The 22,010-nt window shown below is 42.4% G+C and overlaps 1 protein-coding gene across 1 annotated transcript; it reads right to left on the bottom strand.

The window, feature by feature from the left end:
• Positions 1-389: 389 nt before the first annotated feature.
• Positions 390-21,801, bottom strand: LOC105568010. Its single transcript, XM_012023345.1, has 4 exons — positions 21,117-21,801; positions 4,654-4,943; positions 3,439-3,705; positions 390-3,164 (listed from the first exon to the last, which is right to left on the bottom strand). Exons 1-4 carry the CDS (start codon positions 21,169-21,171, stop codon positions 2,748-2,750), a joined length of 1,029 nt encoding a protein of 342 aa, XP_011878735.1. The 5' UTR covers positions 21,172-21,801; the 3' UTR covers positions 390-2,747.
• Positions 21,802-22,010: the final 209 nt, after the last annotated feature.

The following is a 22,010-nucleotide window of genomic DNA, read 5'->3' as shown; positions in this document are numbered from 1 at the left end:
AATAACGATTCAAACGCAGAAGCGCATTATACGCATTGGCGCGATTCCACCAAAGTTTGTTGGAATAATTTCGATACTCTCAATAAATAAGGATGATTAATTCAACGGTATTTAAATTTTAATTAAATGTATAATTGTAGCTTTTATATTGTAATATATGTAAAGCTACATTGTTGCCTGCGCGATCGATAAAAAGGGTAATAAGTAAAAGAGAGAGAAAGAGACTAATAAGCGTTATTGTTCTTAATCGCAAAACGACACGATACAAAATACTAGTGAACGATTGAAATTATATTGATAATTATGCTGGAATTATTAGACAAACTATTTAAATTAATTGCTTGCATATTTATTTATAGACAAATAGATTGAATTAAACAGACAGGTACTTTAGTCTTTTACACAACGAACAATTTATTAATGCAATAGCGTCGGGCAGTTGAAGTTACAACAAATAGATTTACCCTTTATAAGCGCAAAGTGCAGTAGATTACAACCTATCCACTCTACGTGTACTCCTATTACAACATTTGATGCGTCTGGGAAATTCTGTTGATAGAAACTGCACTGTGATGTTGGCCTAATAAATTTTACTTATAGAAAAGTATAGTAGCGTAAGTTAAATATAGAATAATTTTAAATTTGCAAATAAAATGCGTACAAATAAAATGCGATTTTTAAGTTTTCAATAATAAAAGTCGCTTACCTAAAGAAGCATTAAATGGGTAAAAAAAATTCGATGGATCAGTGATATTTATCATCATTACAATTATGCTTTTGCTTTGTCTTTAAAATAAAACACGGTTAAATATATCTTAGTTACAAAAAATTAATGTTGCTATGCGTTATTTAACTGCTTATCTAATCAATCGCTTATAATATTACTGCAACAAGTCATGTTTATTGCATTCTAAATGGTGTATTCTTATCTACATTACTTCCGCGTTATATACATTATGGATAATGATCGAGTGCTATGTTGAGTGAAGATCCTTCATGTACTCCTGATATTTCCGGTGGATGTTTACGTAAAACGAATGTTTTACAATATCGTAGAAAGAAAATTGTTATGTGGATCATAAAGGTATCTCTGCCATCCAAACTTCAGTTCGATACAAAACATTGAATTTATTCGAGATGATCACATATAAGTAAAGACATGACAATAAATAGTATATGCAATGGTAACGTGATACAATAAATAGAACAGAACGCTATGCATATACGTCCGAATAAATATTGTATGTGTATCGTATAAAATGGCCTTAGATTTAAGTGCGCGTCTACGAATAATTTGTATCGCATCATGTGCATACATAGTACAAAAATATGCGTACTGCTAAGCTATGAACGTACTTAAGTATTGTTGCAGTATAAAATATCGTATCTGCACGATACAAATACATTTTATTCTAGCATAAAAAGGACGCGTCACATATTATATGCTGACGCATGCATAAAATCAAGATTTGCTCGAACGATTTCCTTTAAAATTCGTAATGGTCCCTTGTTAACGCATTTGAATGCAAGTCTGGAAAACGAGACGGAAGAAATCGTGAAAACTCTTTCGGGCTTCGTTAAAAAGAAAACCGCTTCTGACGTCGTCTATGCACTTACGACGCAGCGATTCGATAGACTAACTCTATAAAAGGTAAAATTGTCATGTGTTCCCACGACAAGGCGAGATTCTTCGGTAAGACACACCGGAAAGGAGAGAATCATCTACGTCTACGTATGGTACGCGTTAACGCACGATACCTATCTATGTAAGTGTATGTGTATGTGCATATGCGCCTATATATAAACGTAGGAACTCTGTACGTCCGCATACGCTCGGGATATCACAGCTAAAAACCTTAAGTTCTCGCCATCCGCTTAAAGCTAGAATAAATAAGTTTCACGAGTTCGCCTTAACTCGTTATCAATCTTTTTCACGTACTATCGACACCTGCGCGTATCGCAGACTCCGTCGATTTAACCGAATAAACTCGAATCCGTGTGATCGTGTAACAAACCGCCTTGATCGTGAGCGTCATCCATGTTGGCGTATCGATATAAATATCGGGCAAGACGGCCGATCTCAGACGTGCAAAGTACGTCTGCGAATTTATTCTCTCTGCATTTCTTTCTCGTTCTTTTTTTTCGTTTGCATTTGCATAACACATTGTTTTCTTTTTTTTTCGTTGTTTTCAGACTGCTGAGAATAAAAACGGGCGTTTTATATTCCTTTTACATACACGATAAGATTATGTTTTCCGGGTGTACTTTAACGGCGACTGTAATCCATTCGACCGGTATTTCGGTCTAATCGATTCAAGTGCGCCGTGTAGTTCGAAATATTTATTATCAACATTATGGGCTATACTCGGTATATTTTATGTATGTTATTAGATATAATACTGTTCTGAAGTAGATCTTTTAATACTGGTCTCTAGTATGCAGCCGCATGTTGACGATAAAATATTTCTATTACTATAATTCACAATAGTATTGAGCCAAAACTATTGAATTAAGTAATTTTCATGGCTTCACGGAGATATCATAATCTCTACAATAGTACGATTCTATTGGCAAATCTGCGAAAAACGAGTAAAACTATTCAAGTGAACATGATAATGGAATAAATATAAAAGTTATGTTAGTATGAGATAGTATACGATTCGACGCTGTATAGAGCGGTGTCTTTAAATTATCAGCAGATCTCGTCGATACTCTAAGCGCTAACTTGTTCAGGTTCGATACGTGATTTATGTTCGTAACGTAGGTCCTTTTTGCTTCTTCATCAGTCTGCTCCTTTGAGATCCCTTTCGCAGGTTTTGGCGCAAGGAATTATTTCGACCAGGCTTCCTCGTCGGTTTACGTTTCCTCATCTTCGGCATCCTCGTACCCCGCTCGTTAAACCACTTCTTAGGCATATTCGGCGTAAAAGCCAAAGACTTGATGTTACGGTCGCAAGTGTTGTCGGTGGTGGCGTTACGGAAAACCTTTATCCAATCTTTCAGAAAAGTGTGATAGAGCTTTAACACGCCCCAATCCTGAATCAGCATTAGAGTTAGATCGCCCTCTTTGGCCCAGTGTAAGTTGTCCGTTATGCTGAACGCATTGTTTACAGCGGAAGTTTGTAACTCCAGATTTATCATGGCAGCTTCGACCTCGCACAGCAACTGCAATCACACAAACGAGAGGTGTTACTTTTACACGTTTGCACTTTCACTTCCAAGAGATTGATATTCCTCGCTGTGTACGGCGAATAAGTTTTATGGCAACTTGACCCGATCGCAAGCCGAAGTAATAAAGTATCTATAGTTTTATATCTCGCGTTTGTCGATTAAGTTGACTTACGAGCAGTTTTAATAGGTATAACGAGATAAATGCAACTTTCAATTGATATCGATGTTGACATAGATCTTGTCAGAAGCGAGCAATGCGCCAGCTTACCCTGAGAACTTGATTGTGCGCTCTTTCGATGATTCTACTCCGCCTCTTAGTAATGCCGCGACTAACGTCGATATCAGAGTCGAGATGAAATTCTTTAAGATAATAGAACGTAATCTGGAACTTCTGAAGTGCGTCGTATAGGCGTGGAAGGGCGCGCTCGGCTTTCTTCCCCCTTTCCAAACACCAAAGTTCCCTGTGGTACCACTCGAGCTGCCTTTTCGGCAACCAATTCATCTTATACTGCTCCTTCACTAACACTCGGTACACCTGTAGCAGAAAGATAAAACAGTATTTAATTTTTCAACCTGCAGTTACACGTTTTAATGCAATTAAAAGTTCTTTTCGCATTTTTCTGAGACCCTACATAGAATTGTACTTTATTGACTATCTCAAATTGTGTCAAACGCATATAATTTATTGGTACTTGGTTGTGCGTATCATTGAGCGTGAAATTTATGGCTACGCAAATCTCACTCAACTAGTGCCGTTATGCCGCATAAATCCAGACGTATATTACAAGTGCCCGTACATTTATGAATTATTTAATGAATTATCTGACGTTACGCGCACACATTTGCGAGCATGAGTAATCTTGTCTGTCTATATCAGTACTACGCGCCGTACAGTATCAAAAACTGCAGTATCACAAATCTGTCTCGGAATGCGGCCATGCGTGTCGCGGTAAGCTTCAAAGTGATAAAAGTCGATAAACAAAATATATCGCTCTATCGAAGCCATTGAGATCCGCGCGGGATAAACTCGATCTTGGGCTCTCTAGTAGACCAAACAATAACATCTATCATCTCGTTACAACGGCGTTATAAACAAGCAATGCCTCCTATGTAAATCCACTCGCTTATCTTCGTCCCGCGAGAACAACGTTTAATAACATTTTGCGATAACAAGATTTTTTAATATCGAGCAGGCAACGCGCTCGTTCTGCAACGCGACGGAAGTGATTTGTCATCGAATCCGTGGAGATGTCTAGAACGCGCCGCGGGACTGTGGAAAAAAGTAATTATGCTAGATGTGCGTGGCACATCGTAACCAATGCAAATTGCCGGCGGAAAATAGGACTGTGCACTAGCGATGCGTTGCATCGCGCGCACGTGCGAGTCCCCCTCGAGCGAGCGCTACCCACGCGGTTTTACCCCGACGCCGCGCTGCAATTAATTATGGAATCGCGGTCGCGAGTGAAGCGCTCTCGTCTCTCACCTTCGAGTAAACTATGCGCACGTCCTTGAAAGTCTTGTTGAAGTGATTTTGCGCGACGCGCAATTGCGTTCGCACCCTCTTCATGATGTTGTTCGAGTCGCTGGAATTATGCATCCTCCGCGAGGCCGCCAGCCGGGTGCCGCAAGGCTGCTGAATCCACCTAGCTTCTACTATGTTACTGGAGTTTGGCACAAATTGTAGGTCGTTTGTGAACGTTCCCGACGCCGAGTTTAGCCACGAAGTCAGGAAGAAGGCAAAACTCGTGAGAGTAATCGTTTGTGCCACTGAGTCTGTAATCGAAAATAGAAACTGTCGTCAGATAAGCATTGGAAGGCACTTAAGCGTAATTGAAAGAAAATTTAAACTTGTGCCACTATTTTGCATTTACCAATTGTTTTTGCAAGAATATTGCATAGTATCGCACTGCTTCATATAAACATAAAGACGTTCAAGTTTCGAAAGATTGCATTTGTAAGTGAATTCTTTATTGTCCACTGATATGATGTTGGCAAACATTTGCAAAGTAGTTGCAACAAGTATCTATATAAACATATATAGAAGTTTAACAAATTTATAAATATATAATTATATATTTAAGATGAAATTTATATTTATCTTCATCAAGTTTAATCGATTATAGATTTAAAGTGAATGACTAGAGATAGATTGCGCGCTATTTTGCGCGTAAGAGTAACAAAAGGGAAAGGGAGAGATGAAGTCCTTCCGACTTTCACACTCGGCGTACCTACACGGATACGTAGGTACCTCCGTTGCACCTACGCACCAATTTAACAGCGACCAATCGTCGCCCCCGCAGTAGGAAATGGGTTGCAAATCGGAGAATCAAGATTTATTGCACAATTAAACGTCATAGCTTACGACTTTCTTTGCGATTCCACGCTGCGAGCTTATCCAGGGATAGACTTTTCGAAATTTTTTCGCGTATAATTTTTGCAACTTTCAATAGTGAAACACATATAATAATAATAATAAACTCTTTGTAAATTTTAAGAAGAACTCTGTTAGAAGTAAAAGGGCGGGAGAAAAAAAATAATTTTTAATTAGTCACCAGCCCAAGAGAAAGAATACAATGTTTTATCTTCCTACGTGCACTGTTAAGATTTGAATGGCGACGGTATCACATAATACTTAGCACCACGTAGCAAACACATCGTATCGAATCAATTCTTGATCAATACCATTCAGCGCCCGTGAAGACTAGCATGGATGTACTGGTAGTGCCGTAAAGACCGACAAAGACTTCATGGACCACTACGTGGGCAATTAACGCGCGTTGATAGTTCGTGCGTGCCGTACAGAAAACCACGTGTAAATTCATTCGAAGCGACGGTGCGAGCGCTCTCAGGTGCGAGCCGTAATGGCAATTCGATACGATAGTTCGTACAATTCGCACGTCGGTCACGCGTGGACTTACGTGCGTGGCACGGTCATCGCGCGGCGAAAGCGCACACGCGCTACGTGATCCCGCGTGTACCACGTGCCCATTCGCAACATTAATATCCGGCGCTTTAATGATAATTCAAGATGTCACACAGCTCGTCGCGTTCTCTAACGTTGTCAGTTATTCAAAGCTGAAAGATGATGAGAATGTCAGATCGACATTTTGCGCTAGATTTGATCAACAAGTGGTCTCGATGATTTCTCCTCGATACAATTTCGGTATTAAAAGGATCTCGGTATTTATAACAATTAGATACAACTGCAAGTGCTTCTTGCATCAAGTAGATAATTACCGATTAATTTACTTTGTTGACTCGAGAATTCGGTTATCGGCAATTTCTCTACACAGGGCGGTATCTAGCGAATCGGCGGGCGACGTAACGATAAGTCCCAAATCGATTAGCCCGTTAGCGCGAAACACCGGAGGAAGCGAGTTGCGTGGCCGTGTGTATCTTATCGTAAACTCACGCCTCCTCTTCTTCTCCCGGAGTTGCCCCAAGCCAGCGGTTTCAGGCATCCTGTACCGTCGGTTATACATGTCGCGTGGGTGTATGGTAAAGGTGCACCCAATATTATATGCACTCAAACGACCATCGCCCCCAACTATATCAATTTACGTCCTTACCTACCAGTTACCGATTTCCTGCGCGTATTATCTCGTATCTAAGGGTGGACAGCGACAAAGTACACTTTACGCCAAGATATACGTTTTTGACAGGCTACGATTTAATTTCGCCGTAGCGCAATACGTCGGCAGGATAAACACGTGGCTGGAAAATTGATGCGAAGTAATTAGAAATAGTAAAATAGGATTGAACAATTTTTGCGCGTTTATACGAGTCTCTCTTATGAAACAAGAGTTTTGACAAACGTCGAAATAAGCAGAAAAAAATCAATAACAGACTATAATTGATTAATAACTAATAAGAACGAAATAAAGTTCTGTCGAGAGTACGACGAGAGTACGTTTTTTTCGTGGCATAATATCCCTGTAATCGCGGCCTACCACCTATGGGTTGCTAAATCGCACGCAATAACTACGTTATTCCTATAGGGTTTCGCCACGTGCAATTATTCGAGCAGGTGCCTCATTTCGTCCTTACGGTGCACTCTCATTACACGCGATAATGTCGATTGAAAAGGCATTTCAGAACGAAACGTCCATCATTCATGCGGGGAATTATCCCAAAATATACTTCTTTTCAACCATATTCGCATTCCGGGCAGTGTCGTGTCGACGCGGTAGTTGCCTCCGCGGGTTTAATGCATGCCTACCTCGTCTCTCGATAGGCACTGCCGAGGTGGAATCGCGGCTATTCTCGCGATGGATTCCCCGGATGCCAGTAGTCGGACGATCGGTCGGCCCTCCGGTGATTTGGCGAAAAGGGGCGGGGAACGGGGCGCGGGGAGGGCAGTGCCTCTTTTTTCCGCGGCACAGGACGAAGATTGTTGGTTTTGCAGCACCGGTACCGCGGTGGTGAATGCCCCAGGGCGGCAAAAGGCGGTTGCTGCTTTCTGGGAACGGGTCGGAGTCCCGGCCGCACCGGGAGCGGTGATTGCGTGGTGATTAGCCTCCACCTTCGCCTCTTTGGACCGACGAGTGGAAGACGGAAAGGAGAGAAGGAGCGAGAGCGCAGGCGAAGGAGCATACCGCACGGGCGGAAAGGGAGACGCGAGTGGTACCGGGGAGAAAGAGCGCAATATCATCGCCGTGCGGGCGAGTGTGGGAGCGAGGTGCCCGATACGAGCCCATTCGGGCTCTCTGCCTTCGCGGATCTCGTATCGGAGAGCGAGAGCGCCGACGTGCGTTCAAAAGTGCACGCACGCATAGAGATAAGTACGTAGCGAGGAAAGGGTAGATAATAGAAGATCGCGATTCGCGTGTCGTTGCATACCCCCCTACACAAGTGTATTATTTTCAGGGACTCTACCGAAGTAGAGTGCCCGAAGGTAGTACTAGTCAACGAGGTGATTCTTATCGGTTGCGAAACACTAAAGTAAATATCGTACACGAAAGTGCTCCGAGATACGCTTTACGCTTAATATTGCCTGTATTATTTTCATTTGCAAATTACGTAGAAAATTTGACTGCGTTTATCCCTCCTTCTATGCGTGAATGGACAAAAACTTATCCCGCGAATGATCATTGGCCGATATGCAATGATGCGTCTTGGACATCCAGCGATTAAGTGACACGCGACTGTCGGATATACGTTTTATTATGAAAAACGCGCGCCTTTCATTATCGCAACGTCATTCATAGAGGTATGTGGGACGCGTCTCTTTCTACACCTCCTCGAGTAGCATACGTATGTACGCGCTAACAATCACGTACGCGTAAGTCATGTTTATACCCCGAGGAAACGCTGCTCTAATCGGCACCTACAGTGAGAGTATCGCACCACGGGTGAACGCACGGTGAGCACCATAGGAAAGATAGATTATGCGTAGCTCGCAACATTTGATACGGTATGCGCATAAGGGATCGTCGGGAGCAGTCTGCAGAGGCGTCGGGTTTCCTTCTCGCTCGAGTTCTGAATCGAGCGGTGATTAAAAAGTCAAGGCGAAATAAGAACCGACCCGAGAAAGAGAGCGCCGGGATTGTAATTTGATTGAGTTTACGCGCACAATATTGGCAAGAGCCAATTATGATAGCTAAAGGCACGGCGAACGCTGCCATATGAACGTAATTAACATCGAGATTGTCGCTTATATCGTTCTCGTTTGTAATTATTAACGAGTCTTCCTCAAATGAACGATTAGATCACGCGTGACACATTGGCGCGTTATCTCGACCTTTAATCTCCACTTAGACCGGTTTTTCTGCCAAGTCTCCAACCGTGTGCGGTCGCCGCAGCTTCCCGCATATTCAGCTTTCGCTGAATATGAATCAGGCAGGGTGCGTCAGTTCGACGATCGGCCTGCCAGACTCACAAGACCCCGACTTCCTTCCTGCGGCCGGCCTGCGAGTCCCGGACTCCGCGGACGACTTTGATTTACGAGGTACGCGGGAAAACTCGAGGCTACCCGCGTGTCGGGTGCTCACGGGCCCGCAGTCTCCGCCAATGGGTCCCGACCTCACGGATGCACCAGACAGATTAGCGGGGCGCGCGCAGATTTGCATTTTGTCTGGTCGGACTACTAGGCGCATTGGATAGTCCTCGTCGGGGAGAGAGGGCGACCCCACCCATAAAATACCGCTGAAGGGTTTTAAGTTGCCAGAGTTGCGCGTTAACATCTATCCTTTACCTCCTCTCGCCAATTCCGCCTTCGCGTGCTCCTTTTGTTCTCTTCCTCGGCATTTAGCCCCGTCCTCCTTTCTCTCCCCCCCGGGTCCCCTTTGGTCTACCTGCCGCGTCGCCGACGCATCGAATTATCAAAGGTGTCTCTACGCTGACGCGTCGTAAAGTGTCTGTAATACGCGAGCGAGGCGCCTTACGGTGTTACGACGATATGGATCACTGATGTCATACTGACGTCACCCGTCGTTTATATCCAGAGGTGACAGCTTACCGTTGGCATCGGTGCAAGAATCGATCTGAAATGACGTTCCGCCACCGCAACACGGGAAAGAAGACGAAGGGGGAGCGCGGCGTGCAGGAATGCACGCGGTCAGTTACTACGGCATTCAATGTCATCGTCGATTACGTTATCTCGATTCTTCGGCCGGCGATAGGCCGCACACGCGTGTGCACACGTGCGTAAGAAAGCGCCCGTAGAGGCCGATTGTGTATACGTTAATCGCCGTGGTATCGCTTGATGGTAGCGCGACGCGATGGTGTCTCCGTTTCTCTTTCCCTCGCTCTCTGCCCTCCGTCCCCCCCCTCTCTCTCTTTTTCTTTCTTCTTCCTTTCCTTCGACCGATGGCGAAGATTACGTAAGTCACCCGTTTTTTTGTCGCGCCAGAGAACGGAGAGTATCTGCCATTCAATAATTTCTTCTTGCGCGTTAGTTTGTTGCAAGCGATATCCATTTCCAGAAGTATCAGGAATGCATTTGACGTCTTAACGCCTTGTTTAATCCCACGAGTACCTCTTCTGATAAACTAAGCGTAATTTCAAGATAATAGATCTGATACGTTTGATATTAATTAGTACATAACGTTGCAAGAGCAGTAATTTCAGATATTTTTGTTGCCGATCGTTTTTCATTTGATCTCTTTTATGTTATCATATAATTAATTGTATCAGAACGATATAATACTTTAAGACAGAAGCCTGGTCGGTTTGCGGTCAAGTTAATTATCTTATCACATTTGCGACGTATGTATGTTTGACCAGATCGATATGCGTTTACATCCAGAGATAAATCATCTTGATCCAAACTTAATAACAGTTTGTAAAGCATGCGTGGATGTATGAGAGAAAGCTCGATGCGGAATTATATTGTTAACTGAGACAGTAGGAGGATCTCGCGGAAGAAAACGTTGCAAGTAATCACGTTGTTATTCCCGAGCACTGACGCGCACGTCCGAGAAGGAGATAATTACAACGATCTTACAATGATTCGATATTATCATATACGGGATGCTCCGAAACTTGCGGCCTTAAATTTTAACGATAGAATGTTTTAACGACGCTTTCGGCGAATTTCAAATTAATATTTCTTTACGGCAAGTTAAAGAAGATAATAATTATTTGTAAATATTTAGTATTCATCATCAAGTACATCTTTAGTATATAACCTCGACATATAAAATTTGAGAAAGCTAACGCTTTGAAAAATTAAATTTTAGTTGAGCAATATTACGTGAACCATATTTATTTACTTTAGAAATTAATTCATTCTCGAATAACACGATTTATATTTTACCTTCAATTAAAGACTCTTTAATTTGCTCCGAATTTCAAAGATACCTGCAGTCAATAATTATGATTTAATACGTGAAACAAGTTTTGATCTTAAATAGTATCTACAAAAAAAAAAGACATATTTCTCTGCTGCAACTTTCTTCGGTTTTATGAAATAGTAGTCATTTATATTAATGAACTAACACACACAAATCTGTGACATTAATAGCAGAAAGATATATTATGCTAGGAATTGAGATTATCACTTCAATGCAAATGATATAATGCGATAAAATCAGTATTGCAATTAATAATGAGCATGCATTATTCATTGCATGCATTCCTGCCAGTCGAAATACTATCCACGTGCAACGTTTTCGCAACAAAAAATATGAAAAGCGTGCAGGAAAATTTAAATTGCAATTTATATTTAATTTTGTTGTCTTTTATATCTCGCCTATCATTTTCTCTATCGTATCAATGAACTCCGCATCGCGATTTATGCGTCCTTACAAATAATATACCAACATAGAAGGAAGTAACTTAGCGCAATTTTGAAACTTCCGTTTAATTCCGGAAACTTCCGGAAACTGATTATTTGACCTCGTCACGGCCGAGGATAATTCGCCAGTCGATTTCGCGATTTGCCTTTTACGAGCGACAGGATAAGAGCGCGGGCCGAAGATCTCCGTTTTCTCTCCCGCGTTTGTACCGTCGACTTTGAGATCCGCGAGAATAATGACTTCGATAACGGCAAGTACACGCGAATACAAGAGCGAGATGACAATGTTGCGCCGCGAAACGAGACTATCGTACGCGCGACTATAAAAACGCGAGTACACAGCACCGTGTTAAAGAAAGCAGAAACCATCGTGTGACTAACGGCGGGCGGTCCCGGACTGGGACGAACATAAAATCGAACTCTCACGCCGCGGCCTATAGAGGCTCTTTACGACGATCTCGCGCACCGTGAACATACAGAGACGTCAGCGGGGTCTTCAGATGGAACTAGGTACGTGTACCACGCCCCCGTCGACCCTTTGGGTCCTTTACGATTTCCTCGCACAGTGAGACGCGCCGACCCGATAACGGCCTCGACCTCGGCTCGTAAAGACGGTAGATTCTGTCATCGCCCAGGTGACCAAGCGTCCGTTTTAGATTGACGAGAAAAATCTTCACGTCCCGGTTTACCACGATTTACGTACTGCGCATTATATCACTGTGGCCATTTGACGATCGACTTTTCCAATATCCGACAAGTCTAGTGTCACACGAAGAAGACTAATGTATTGTTGGTGAAGGAAGAAGACATTGAAAACTATTCGAAAACATTTGACATTTGCTTTTGTTATCATTTTTACTTGAAAACCGCAAGCCTAAAGCCAGCGGCACACGATACTATTTTTCCCTACTGGATTACTTACGTGAGCCAATCAGGATTTAGCTTTAAGTTGCCTGATCTAAAACTCTGCATCCTTATTGGTTCTCGTAAGCAATCCAGTAAGAAACATTGTATCGTGTGCCGTTGGCTTAACTCGTGCTGGAAGATATTGACGCAGCGTTTATTTATGAATATATTGTTAATAACCTTTTTATCTCAAGTCTCTTGTAAGAATCTTTGTGTACTTACACTTAATGATTTATGTCAATTGTCGCGTTTTCCTCATCACCGATAAGGTTTAGTATAATTTTAATAGTATCTGAAATGAAACAAGACTAGAACCATTCCGTAGGAACGAGCGCACGCTCGATACACATTGGATGCCCGACGGTGAGAGATTAGCCCTTCAGCTCTCGTGTCTAAATCCCTCGTGCATACGCGAGGAGTAGAAAAATCTATCGCTTCGATCGATCGTCGTTGCAGTCGCAACACACATGACCGGGAGCACGATCGAGCGAGTCGCGAGCACGTGGTGCTCCGTGTGTAAACGTGACTCGTTCGGCCGACTAGTGGTTCGCGACGCGCGTACATGTGTCTGCGTGCGTGCGTGCGTCGTAATAGACCGAGCGACGGTGGCCGCGCGATCGCTGGTGTGTCGTGCCGATCATTGAACCGGCCCTCAACAATCGCAGTGAATCAAAGTTGTCGGTGGTCAGGCACAAACCCGGCCCCGCTCCACCCACGATGCCGCGCGAGGGAGTACTTCGATACGTAACCGATTTTACGAAGCGCCCGCGAAATGAAAGTTTTTCACCGGGCCGCTTTCGCAGACGACTGCTGCCTACGCCTCGCGGGCCATTCGTATTGTTCCTTTTTAACGACGCGGCAATGCAGTTACGAAACTCGTAGCGTTGATAGGTTTAGTGTAGCCGAAACACGCGAGCGCTAGCACAACCAGTTCGTTTTCGATCTGACAAATGGCCGAGACAGACTGTAAAAAAGGAATTAAATGCGTAATCGAGTATTGGATTAATCGATTTGCATCGACTCCACGAGGGTCACGACGTGTTAATCCTGATGAATGCTGCTATGAAAAAATTCCATCACTTCGTCGGGGACATTATTTAAAGCCATACGATTTTTGTTTATGCACATTATGGAAGCAGATGACATTACGATCGACTTTTCTCGAAACGAAAGTCGACTCCGATACCGAATCGGGATCGAAGAAAGTACTGGTTGCTGCATAAGGCATGGAGCTTCGGCCCCGTCACGTATACACAATACTGAATCGGACCTTTGTCGCACATTTCATCGCGCGCTTTAGGTATCATGACGCCAGAACATCAAGTATCTGCCACCTTCGCTTGGAATAATAAACAGGTCAGCCGCAGATTGTGGCATCGGTGAACTCACACCTAGTATTCTTCAACGAGAACACGGCCCGTATTTCTGCCAGTATCATCTTGGATCGATCGTCGTGTATCGCTTCGTCTGTACATCATACCGGGCACATTCAACCCGTCCGACACCACGGAGCTCGGGGCCCCGCGTATCGGCATGAATGAACGCATCGCTCATTGCGCACGACGGTTTCAAGAGAATAGCAATCAGCCGCACGATGGATGGCGTCAGGTGGTAGGAGATTGTAGACGTCGCGACTTGTCTTCGGCTCCATCGTCGAGCAGTCATTGCTTAATGTTTCGTAATTGGCCAGACTTGTTGGAAAACCAATACGTAACGTAATTAGTCAACTGACGCCTTCGTCCACGTTAGAATAATGAATTTTTGGATCAAAGTACGCGCAGTAATAATTAACAAAGGGTAGTAAGGCGCTTGATGCTAACACCGCAGCTGAATGCGTGTGCACACTCCCACTTAGAGCCGTATTTATGAAACGATCTCGACGCATTAAAGTCTTCCTCCAACGACGATTGTTTCGTCTCGAGGAATAAGAGATACGCGTTATAATTTCCACGTGTCGTGCTTGGTTGCGGAAGTGAGCACATTATTGTGGCGTGCCGGCGGCTCGCTTCGGGCTCTGTAATTGCTATCGTAGGTGGTGGAACGGAAGAGTTCGTGGCGGGGCCTCGTAAAGCTCGGTTCACTATGCAGCGTGTAATTTAAACATTGCCTCACTTCTGTACAGCGTACCACCCGCATTGTGAACTTTTAGGTCTGGGTGAAAATGTGACCGGCGTAATAATCCGTTAATGGTAATAATTGAGAGCTGATCAAACGCGGAGAACGGACGGAGTCAGGTCCGAACAATTTCTTATCCAATTTGGGATACTAGAATTCGTTATTTGGTACCGATCAGCTTCAACCTGGTTATTAAGCAATCGGTTGGTGTATGATTTACCGTAATATCAGGAAAATAATATCGTCGAATTAAAATCCTCGGTCGAGGATTATTAAACACGAAGCAATCATGTACAGACCGATCTTTAATGTAATTCTTTAAAAATGTTGGCCAGATGGAACGTAAAAAGATGTTAAGAAAATGCCGCGGGATATATCGAGAGTCAGAAGCGTTACCTTGAGAAAGCAACGAGAACGATCCGCTGACGCGCCTTAAATACGGTATAGAAGAATCGCCGATACTTAACGCGCTTGTAAATCCGAGTAATTAGCGACTCGTTACGGATAACAAAACCACGAGTAACTCTAGATTAAAATATAGAAGGCATTATCTTCTTCGCAAGTGAATTAATCTTACGAGTAAATCTGTTCATGATTTTTTCGAAGCAAATTGCGATGCTAAACCATCGAGAAGTTTTACTCGTACCGATAACAGTCGTGCTAATTTTGAAATCTGCCACCGACAGTAGTTGCATAATTATTTTTTTGCATTATCGTAATTATCTTTTTTTTTAATTAATTGAAGCCCTCTGTGTGAGACACTGGATATCTGATGTAATGTTTTACAAGACGCGCATGTAATTGTTTAGATAATGGAGATGATTCAACGACACGTATTGCATTTTTTTATATCGTGCGCATAAATAGTTATTACTATATACGGGTAATATATTGACACGTGGTGTCTCTACTTCATGCCTGTCATCACGTTAACACTACGATTAACATGCACATTATTTATTGATAGAACTGGCATTATTATATATTATTTTCCTGTTCGAATCACAATGTAATCGCTTCTAGTTTTTACCGCGCGAAGAATATAGGTATGCGTTTTATTTAAAAAAAAAGCGCTTCTTTGCTTTCCCCAGCGTTGCACAAATTGGCGCAAGTTAATGTGCAAGAAATCGCGAACACCGCGCGCGAAAGTGTTACCGCGAGATTTGTAAAATTTCCGTACCGCACGCGATCGATTTTATCGAATCGATAAATCACGAAATGACACGAAGTCGCCCTTGTTCCAGAACTGCGATTTCACATAAATCGCATACCGTACCGGAATCTGGGAGCGAGATCGGATCGGTGCCTGGCTAGTATCTAGTACTCGGACAAGAGAACCCGTCAGAAAAGTATACGCGAATGTATAAAATTGAATTTATATCTCGTGCTTGGCTTTACTTGCAAACTATCTCTCTCTAGTTTTTTCTTTGCCTCTTTGCCGACACATTCGCGTTACTCCTTCGGTGCAACTGTACGATTAATAAATTACATAAAAAGTTGCCTCGAAGCGTCGACCAGATCGCCCGATGCCTCATCGATGTATACGTATATTGATATCTCGTCATAAGCAGATGCAAACTAGTTACTATCATACAAAAAGAAGTAGTAAAATATTTCTGGGTGAAAATATAAGAAAGTTGCGTCACAACATGATGTCACCTTAATTGAAGATAAATGTATTAATGATAAAAAAAAGTGCATACACGCGAGAACTTAAATTGATGATAAAGATATAAAGATTGCGGTATCGTGACAATATTATCAATTGATTTTAATTTAATTCCAAAAATGGAATAGAAATTTAGAATTACATAGTTGACGAGAACTTTGAAAATTTTAGTCGACACATCAGCGTCTCATTTAATTGTACTTAATGGCAAACAAAGAAAGACGATAAATCATAATGGTAGGTCAGCATCTAATGTTATAGGGAGAAATATTACTCTATTGTCTGATCCTTATCTTCGATCGAATCTTAATAGCAGACATTGATTATAACTGGGAGTCAGTTGTAATCTTTTCATAAAAACCGATCCGCGGCAGCAGAATCATTCCGTTACGAAATATGAATCTTCGACTTTTATATGCATATAGTAATTCTTCGATATGTCATGCGTGGTACGGCAGTCTGAGCGTTGGCATAATATTTTCATTTCACGCTGGAGTGCTCGTCTGTCCCATAATATGTCCAGTGAACCCTGCTGAACCCAAAACCACAACCCAGTACGCGTCCAAGTCGCTCTTGGGCCCTTACTTTCCTTTTATTTCTGTCGTAGGACGTAAGTCACTCGGTGACACTAAGGGACGTACAAAAATTCCACGATGTATCTCGTCAGAACTTTGTGTTGTATAGGGTGCCGCAAAAGATACTTTGTTGTATTAAGAGTCGACGTTACGTGCTGAAATTTCAGAGAACCGGTAACTGTTTCAATGACAATCGAAAACTGCGTCGACGAATTTTGACTTCTTCGGTGCTTTCCATTTAGTGACACAAGTCGACACAAGCGTCAGTTTGTCTGTTTTCAATATTCGGTGAACAACAAGGATAAATGGAAAGCATAGATTAGCGATAGAAATAAGTGAGGGAAATGCACCGTTGCGTCGGCGAAATTAATATCTCACACTCTAAAAAAGTCAATCAGTGAAGTATCACTGAAAACAGTGAATAGTCACTGATTTGCAGCTATAAATATACTACTAAAACTTGCAGTGGTATACTTATAACTGTAAATCAGTGACTATTCACTGTTCTCAGTGATCATTCACTGATTGACTCTTAGAGAGTAGTGACTATGACGGGACGAAAATGGAAATTACGCGGTTGCTAGAATCTAAAGTCAGTTCTCCGCGGCTCGGCTCAACCTGACAAAAGAAAAGGTTTGCCCGAGTGCGTTGTTTAACTCCTTCCAGTCCGTTCTTTCCCACCTCCAAGAGAGATCGCTTTCGTCTTGCGTACGTGCGAGAGTAGTGAACTCCTCTCCTGGTCCTCTTGGCGAGGTGGTACCGGAGCGAAAACGCACGACGCGATACACGCCTGAGCTCTAGAAGAGGGCCAGGCGGCATCGACGTCGCCGTCGTCGTCCTCATCCGCTGACCGCGTCGTCGCCACTTTCAGCAACGATGGGGACCACCTCCGGGGCACACGAGTGTTTAATAAACCGGTTAAGGCCCGTCCCCGGATCTGTTTGCCTTCGGCTTTTGTAACTTTACTAGTGTTGTGACTCGAGTCGGGGCCTACATGAAAAAAAGGGTCCGCGATGGTACCCGAGCAAACAGTCCGTGTGTGTCCCGTATCAACACGACGCACGCCTCTATCGGCGGCCGTACCTTCCACAGAGAGGTGGAAAACGTGGAGGTGGAGAACAGGCGGCTCGGTGACGAATTCAAATTTGTCATCCCAAAGTTAGAATCACGCTTTGAGGGGAAGTTTTATCGTGTAAGGGTATAACACATCGCGGATTTGTTTTATTATTTACGGTTCAGATCAATGTCTCTAAGCCCTACTCTCTGCAATTGTTTTCTTACAATATTTAAATATATTTTCATTTGCTTAGGATGTAGAAAGGAGAGACTGTATTCATATTTTATTTTGCGTCTACTGTCCGGTGGATGAGTTTTAGAAATTCTACTTTAACTCATTATTGAAGAATATAATCAACTACTTGTAAATTTATGTTAAATTAATTCAAATAGTAATTTTATAACAAGTTGAAAATGTAGGTAAGCATGATGGATTAAATAAATAGCAATGCATAAGACAAGTTTGAAAGTGGCAGTGACGCGGAACAATGGTTATCGCGGTTAAAAGAATTTTAATCCGTAGAAAATGGATAGAAATAAATAGATGTGACTGAATAAATTAGTCATTGCGGTCAATATCATACGTTAAGAATAAAAGTAGACGAAATAACTGATTACATAATTTATCAAAATTCGTCAGCGAGTATACAGGGTGTACTAAAACCACCGGATATCCTTTTAATCATAAATTCTTTAGAAACTTTCAAGACAAAAATTCTAATACAAAAATGTCGAGGCTATAATAGTTTTTAAATAATAAGCGATTACATTTCACAAATGACAGGCCTGAGATTTCGCGCGCTCAGGTACGGCGACACGACAAGTGATAAAGGTGTTCCTACGAATATCGCCCTTTTTAGCATAGTGACAACTTTCACAACAGACTTAACGATTCATTCTCGAATTAATTGTTCCTCTTGTTATCTTTAACCATTTCTTTTGTTAACTTTGTGTAACGTCTTATTAATAAAAGGGAGGGGTTCACTATGATGAGCATCTTGATCAGACTGATATCCTTCGATTTAGTCGATCTCCGATATTCTGAGTGAACTTGGAATTTTCAGTTAGATTCAATCTAGTCTCCTGCCTCTCTTTATCCTCAAGTTTTCAAAATAACCGGATCATCGTCTTCCCAAATATTTTCTGTCCCGTTAAACGGTAACTTTGGTTCTCGCTCGCTCGCGAAACACATAGGAACACTTTTATCACTCGCTGAGCGTGCGAAATCTCAGACCTGTTATTTGTGAAATATATAAATCGCTTATTATTTAAAAATTATCATAGCCTCGACATTTTTTTTATTAGAATTTTCCTCTTGAAATTTTCTAAGGAATCTGCGATTCAAAGGATATCCGGTGGTTTTAGTACACCCTGTATATGAATTACTAATGATAGAGAATTAGAAGGTGAGAATGAAGCTATCGACTCTACTTTGATTCCCTGAGACCGAAGCCAAATAAACACCAGCAACCTAATCTCAGGCGTTAATTCAGTTTATCGCTTAGTCATTGATTAGCTAAACAAGAATGTCTTAGACCTGTGTAGAATCGAAAACATTTACGTTGCAAACGAAGTCAGTTAATACAAAAATTTGTAAAAAGTAATTTGTATTAATCATACATAAACTACTCATATAAATAATACAGGAAAGTATGAATGTTATTTAGAGTTTTCCGAGAGATGTCCGGATTAAGATCATGAATGAAAATGTGGGTTGCATGAATGTTGAATTATTTATGTAAACAGCGAAACCGCAAATCTTTTAGATATCAGTCTTTTAATGTTATGTGGTAATCATTTGCATTGCGAGAAAGTAGATTTTAAATGTATTTATTATCTGAGATTGGAATTAAATTAGTACAATAGCTCATGCAACTGTTATAGCGACTAAGTTTTACTTTGAAAAAAGTCTTTACACTTGATTTTGGAGAGAGAGAGAGATTTTGGTTTAAGATTTAATAAAATCCGTATTGTTACGGGCAATTAATATCAAATTTGACACTAATTATATAACAAAACTATGACTAGAATAGTTTAAGTTAATTATTTGTCATATTGACAATCTCTTGCTTATAGAAATTACATAGATAAAAGATATAATATATGTGTATATTAGATAATGTTATATATCTAAATTAAATTTTTTAATAAATTTTAGTTGATAGTGTGTGTGTGTGTGTGTATTACTAATTTAGTACCTCGTACTATTATTAATATTGTGAAATACTATGAAAAAGCAGAATCGAATAAACTGTAATTTGGAAATGTAATTGCCGAGAAGTATAGACTTTACTAGATTAATTAAATTGATTATAATTTGAAATTATAGTTGAGATATAGATTTGCAGTAGATATAGACTCCTTTAAATATAATAATTACATAAATGCAGTTCAACTTGCTTTTTAAAGTCTTTCTTTCTAAGCAAGATTATTCGTATCATGATTACAACACTTAAAATAATATATTTTATGATAATAAAATATTGAAACGTACTACGTAATTAACGATTATCATTCGAGTGTGATTACGATGTAAGAAGTCGGCCTTGTGTTCTTTTTCTAATTCTTTACAGGATGTTCCGCGACAGAAATGATCCTGTTCGAATAGAGCAAAAAAGCGCACTGAGCAAAGAAACAATTGTTTAAGAAAAACTGCAAAGACATGCCTATTTAGAGCTATCGGCAAGCATGCAAATGTGTAGTGAATAGGAACCTATAAATGTCATAAATTTAAATAAATATACACTAATAACGTTAAGTATAGGCATGCCCTTACGCTAAACTGTTTTATCCGCTTGCCGTGTAGCGCGATCCAATTATCTTTTTCTTTTCTAATCGTCCGTCTCCCGGGCAAGACCCGTTGAGCGCGATCGATGACAACGACAAAGAACAGTCCATGTAGAGAAACGGTATCTTAAACGCTGCGCGAATTCTTCACATGTCATTGCATCATTATACATGTTTCAGTAAAACTTGTCGTCGATCAGGCGAATGCGAACGACCGTTTTCTTTCGTTTAGTTCCGCGAACTAGCCGTGACAGAAATGCACCGCGACTTTTATCCTCCGGTAAGCGCAATGGGATCTCGCGGAGACGTCAATGCCAGGAGCGAAGTAACGTTATAATATATGTATGCCGGGAAACCGCGAGTGGAGCGATACGCGCCAAACGTGGTGTAATATCCGCGAGTCGTTTTCTTCTGTTGCAGCAAATGTTTGCGTACTGAATACCTCGTCTCCGCGAGATGACTCGATGCGAAAGCAGGATATGCATACATACATACACACATACACACATATATATACATATATACATATATAAACATATATATATGTATATATAAACATATACATATTAGAGAAAGTGGATAGAATTCAGCAATGTACACACACCGCCTTAGTGTGGCGAGGGCGAACGCTCCGGCCACCAGCAGCACGAAGATCATTTCTTCCTCGTCCTCCTGCAGGAGAGTCCTCGGCTGCTCCGGATGACAGTTTCCGCTCGCATCCACTTGCGCACTCGCGATCTTTCCGCGAATCGACTGGTCGCTCCGAAAGAAAAAGCAGCGTCGTCGTCCGTTTATCGTCCACCGTCGCGTCCCGCCGCCGGGGCGAACTGTCACGCGAGGATATTGTAATCCCCGGGATACCGAAACCGCGACGCCGGGGACCCACAGACCGCGGGAGCAACGTATTTCTACACCGGTATCGTTACTGTGCGTCAGGTGGACGTCAAAGTGACATAACGGCGCACCAGAACTCTCCACATCGTCAGTGTTCCCGCGAGATAATTTTGACAATCGGTCAGCTTGTTCTCCGTCGGGAAATTGACGCGACGCGACGCGCCCGTCCGTCCACCTGCGCCGCGATCGAACAGAGGTAACCGCGGACGATCGCGCCCGTTGACATTCGAGGACCCAATCTGCGCCTGGTCCAGGGCCCCAGTCGGAGCCCCCTTCAACTCGTCGTAGACTTTTCAGAAGAACCACCGGCACGGTTGACCATTCGGCTTGCCGATCTCGTGGTGACTGAGTGGATCCCCCAGTTGCGACTCCCAGTTACTCACTCGAGCTCACGGACTCACTATTCACCTCGTCCTCTCGCTCTCGCACTCTCGCTCACTCACCGGCATTCGGTCCCACCTCCATCCCTCCTGCTTCCTCCAGCCCCCTTCCGTAGCCCCACCGTGATCCTCAGCCTGCCAGTACGTGCCTCCCTGTCCTCCCACCTGCGCGCACGCCACCCTCGCTGCGCGATCTCCGCGTGGGGAGACGCACGGCGGACT

The sequence above is a fragment of the Vollenhovia emeryi genome, unplaced genomic scaffold, assembly GCF_000949405.1.
Source record: "Vollenhovia emeryi isolate VEMERY1.0 unplaced genomic scaffold, V.emery_V1.0 DF939132.1, whole genome shotgun sequence".
Classification (NCBI taxonomy): Eukaryota; Metazoa; Arthropoda; class Insecta; order Hymenoptera; family Formicidae; genus Vollenhovia; species Vollenhovia emeryi.
This window is presented reverse-complemented; position numbering and strand designations above follow the sequence as displayed.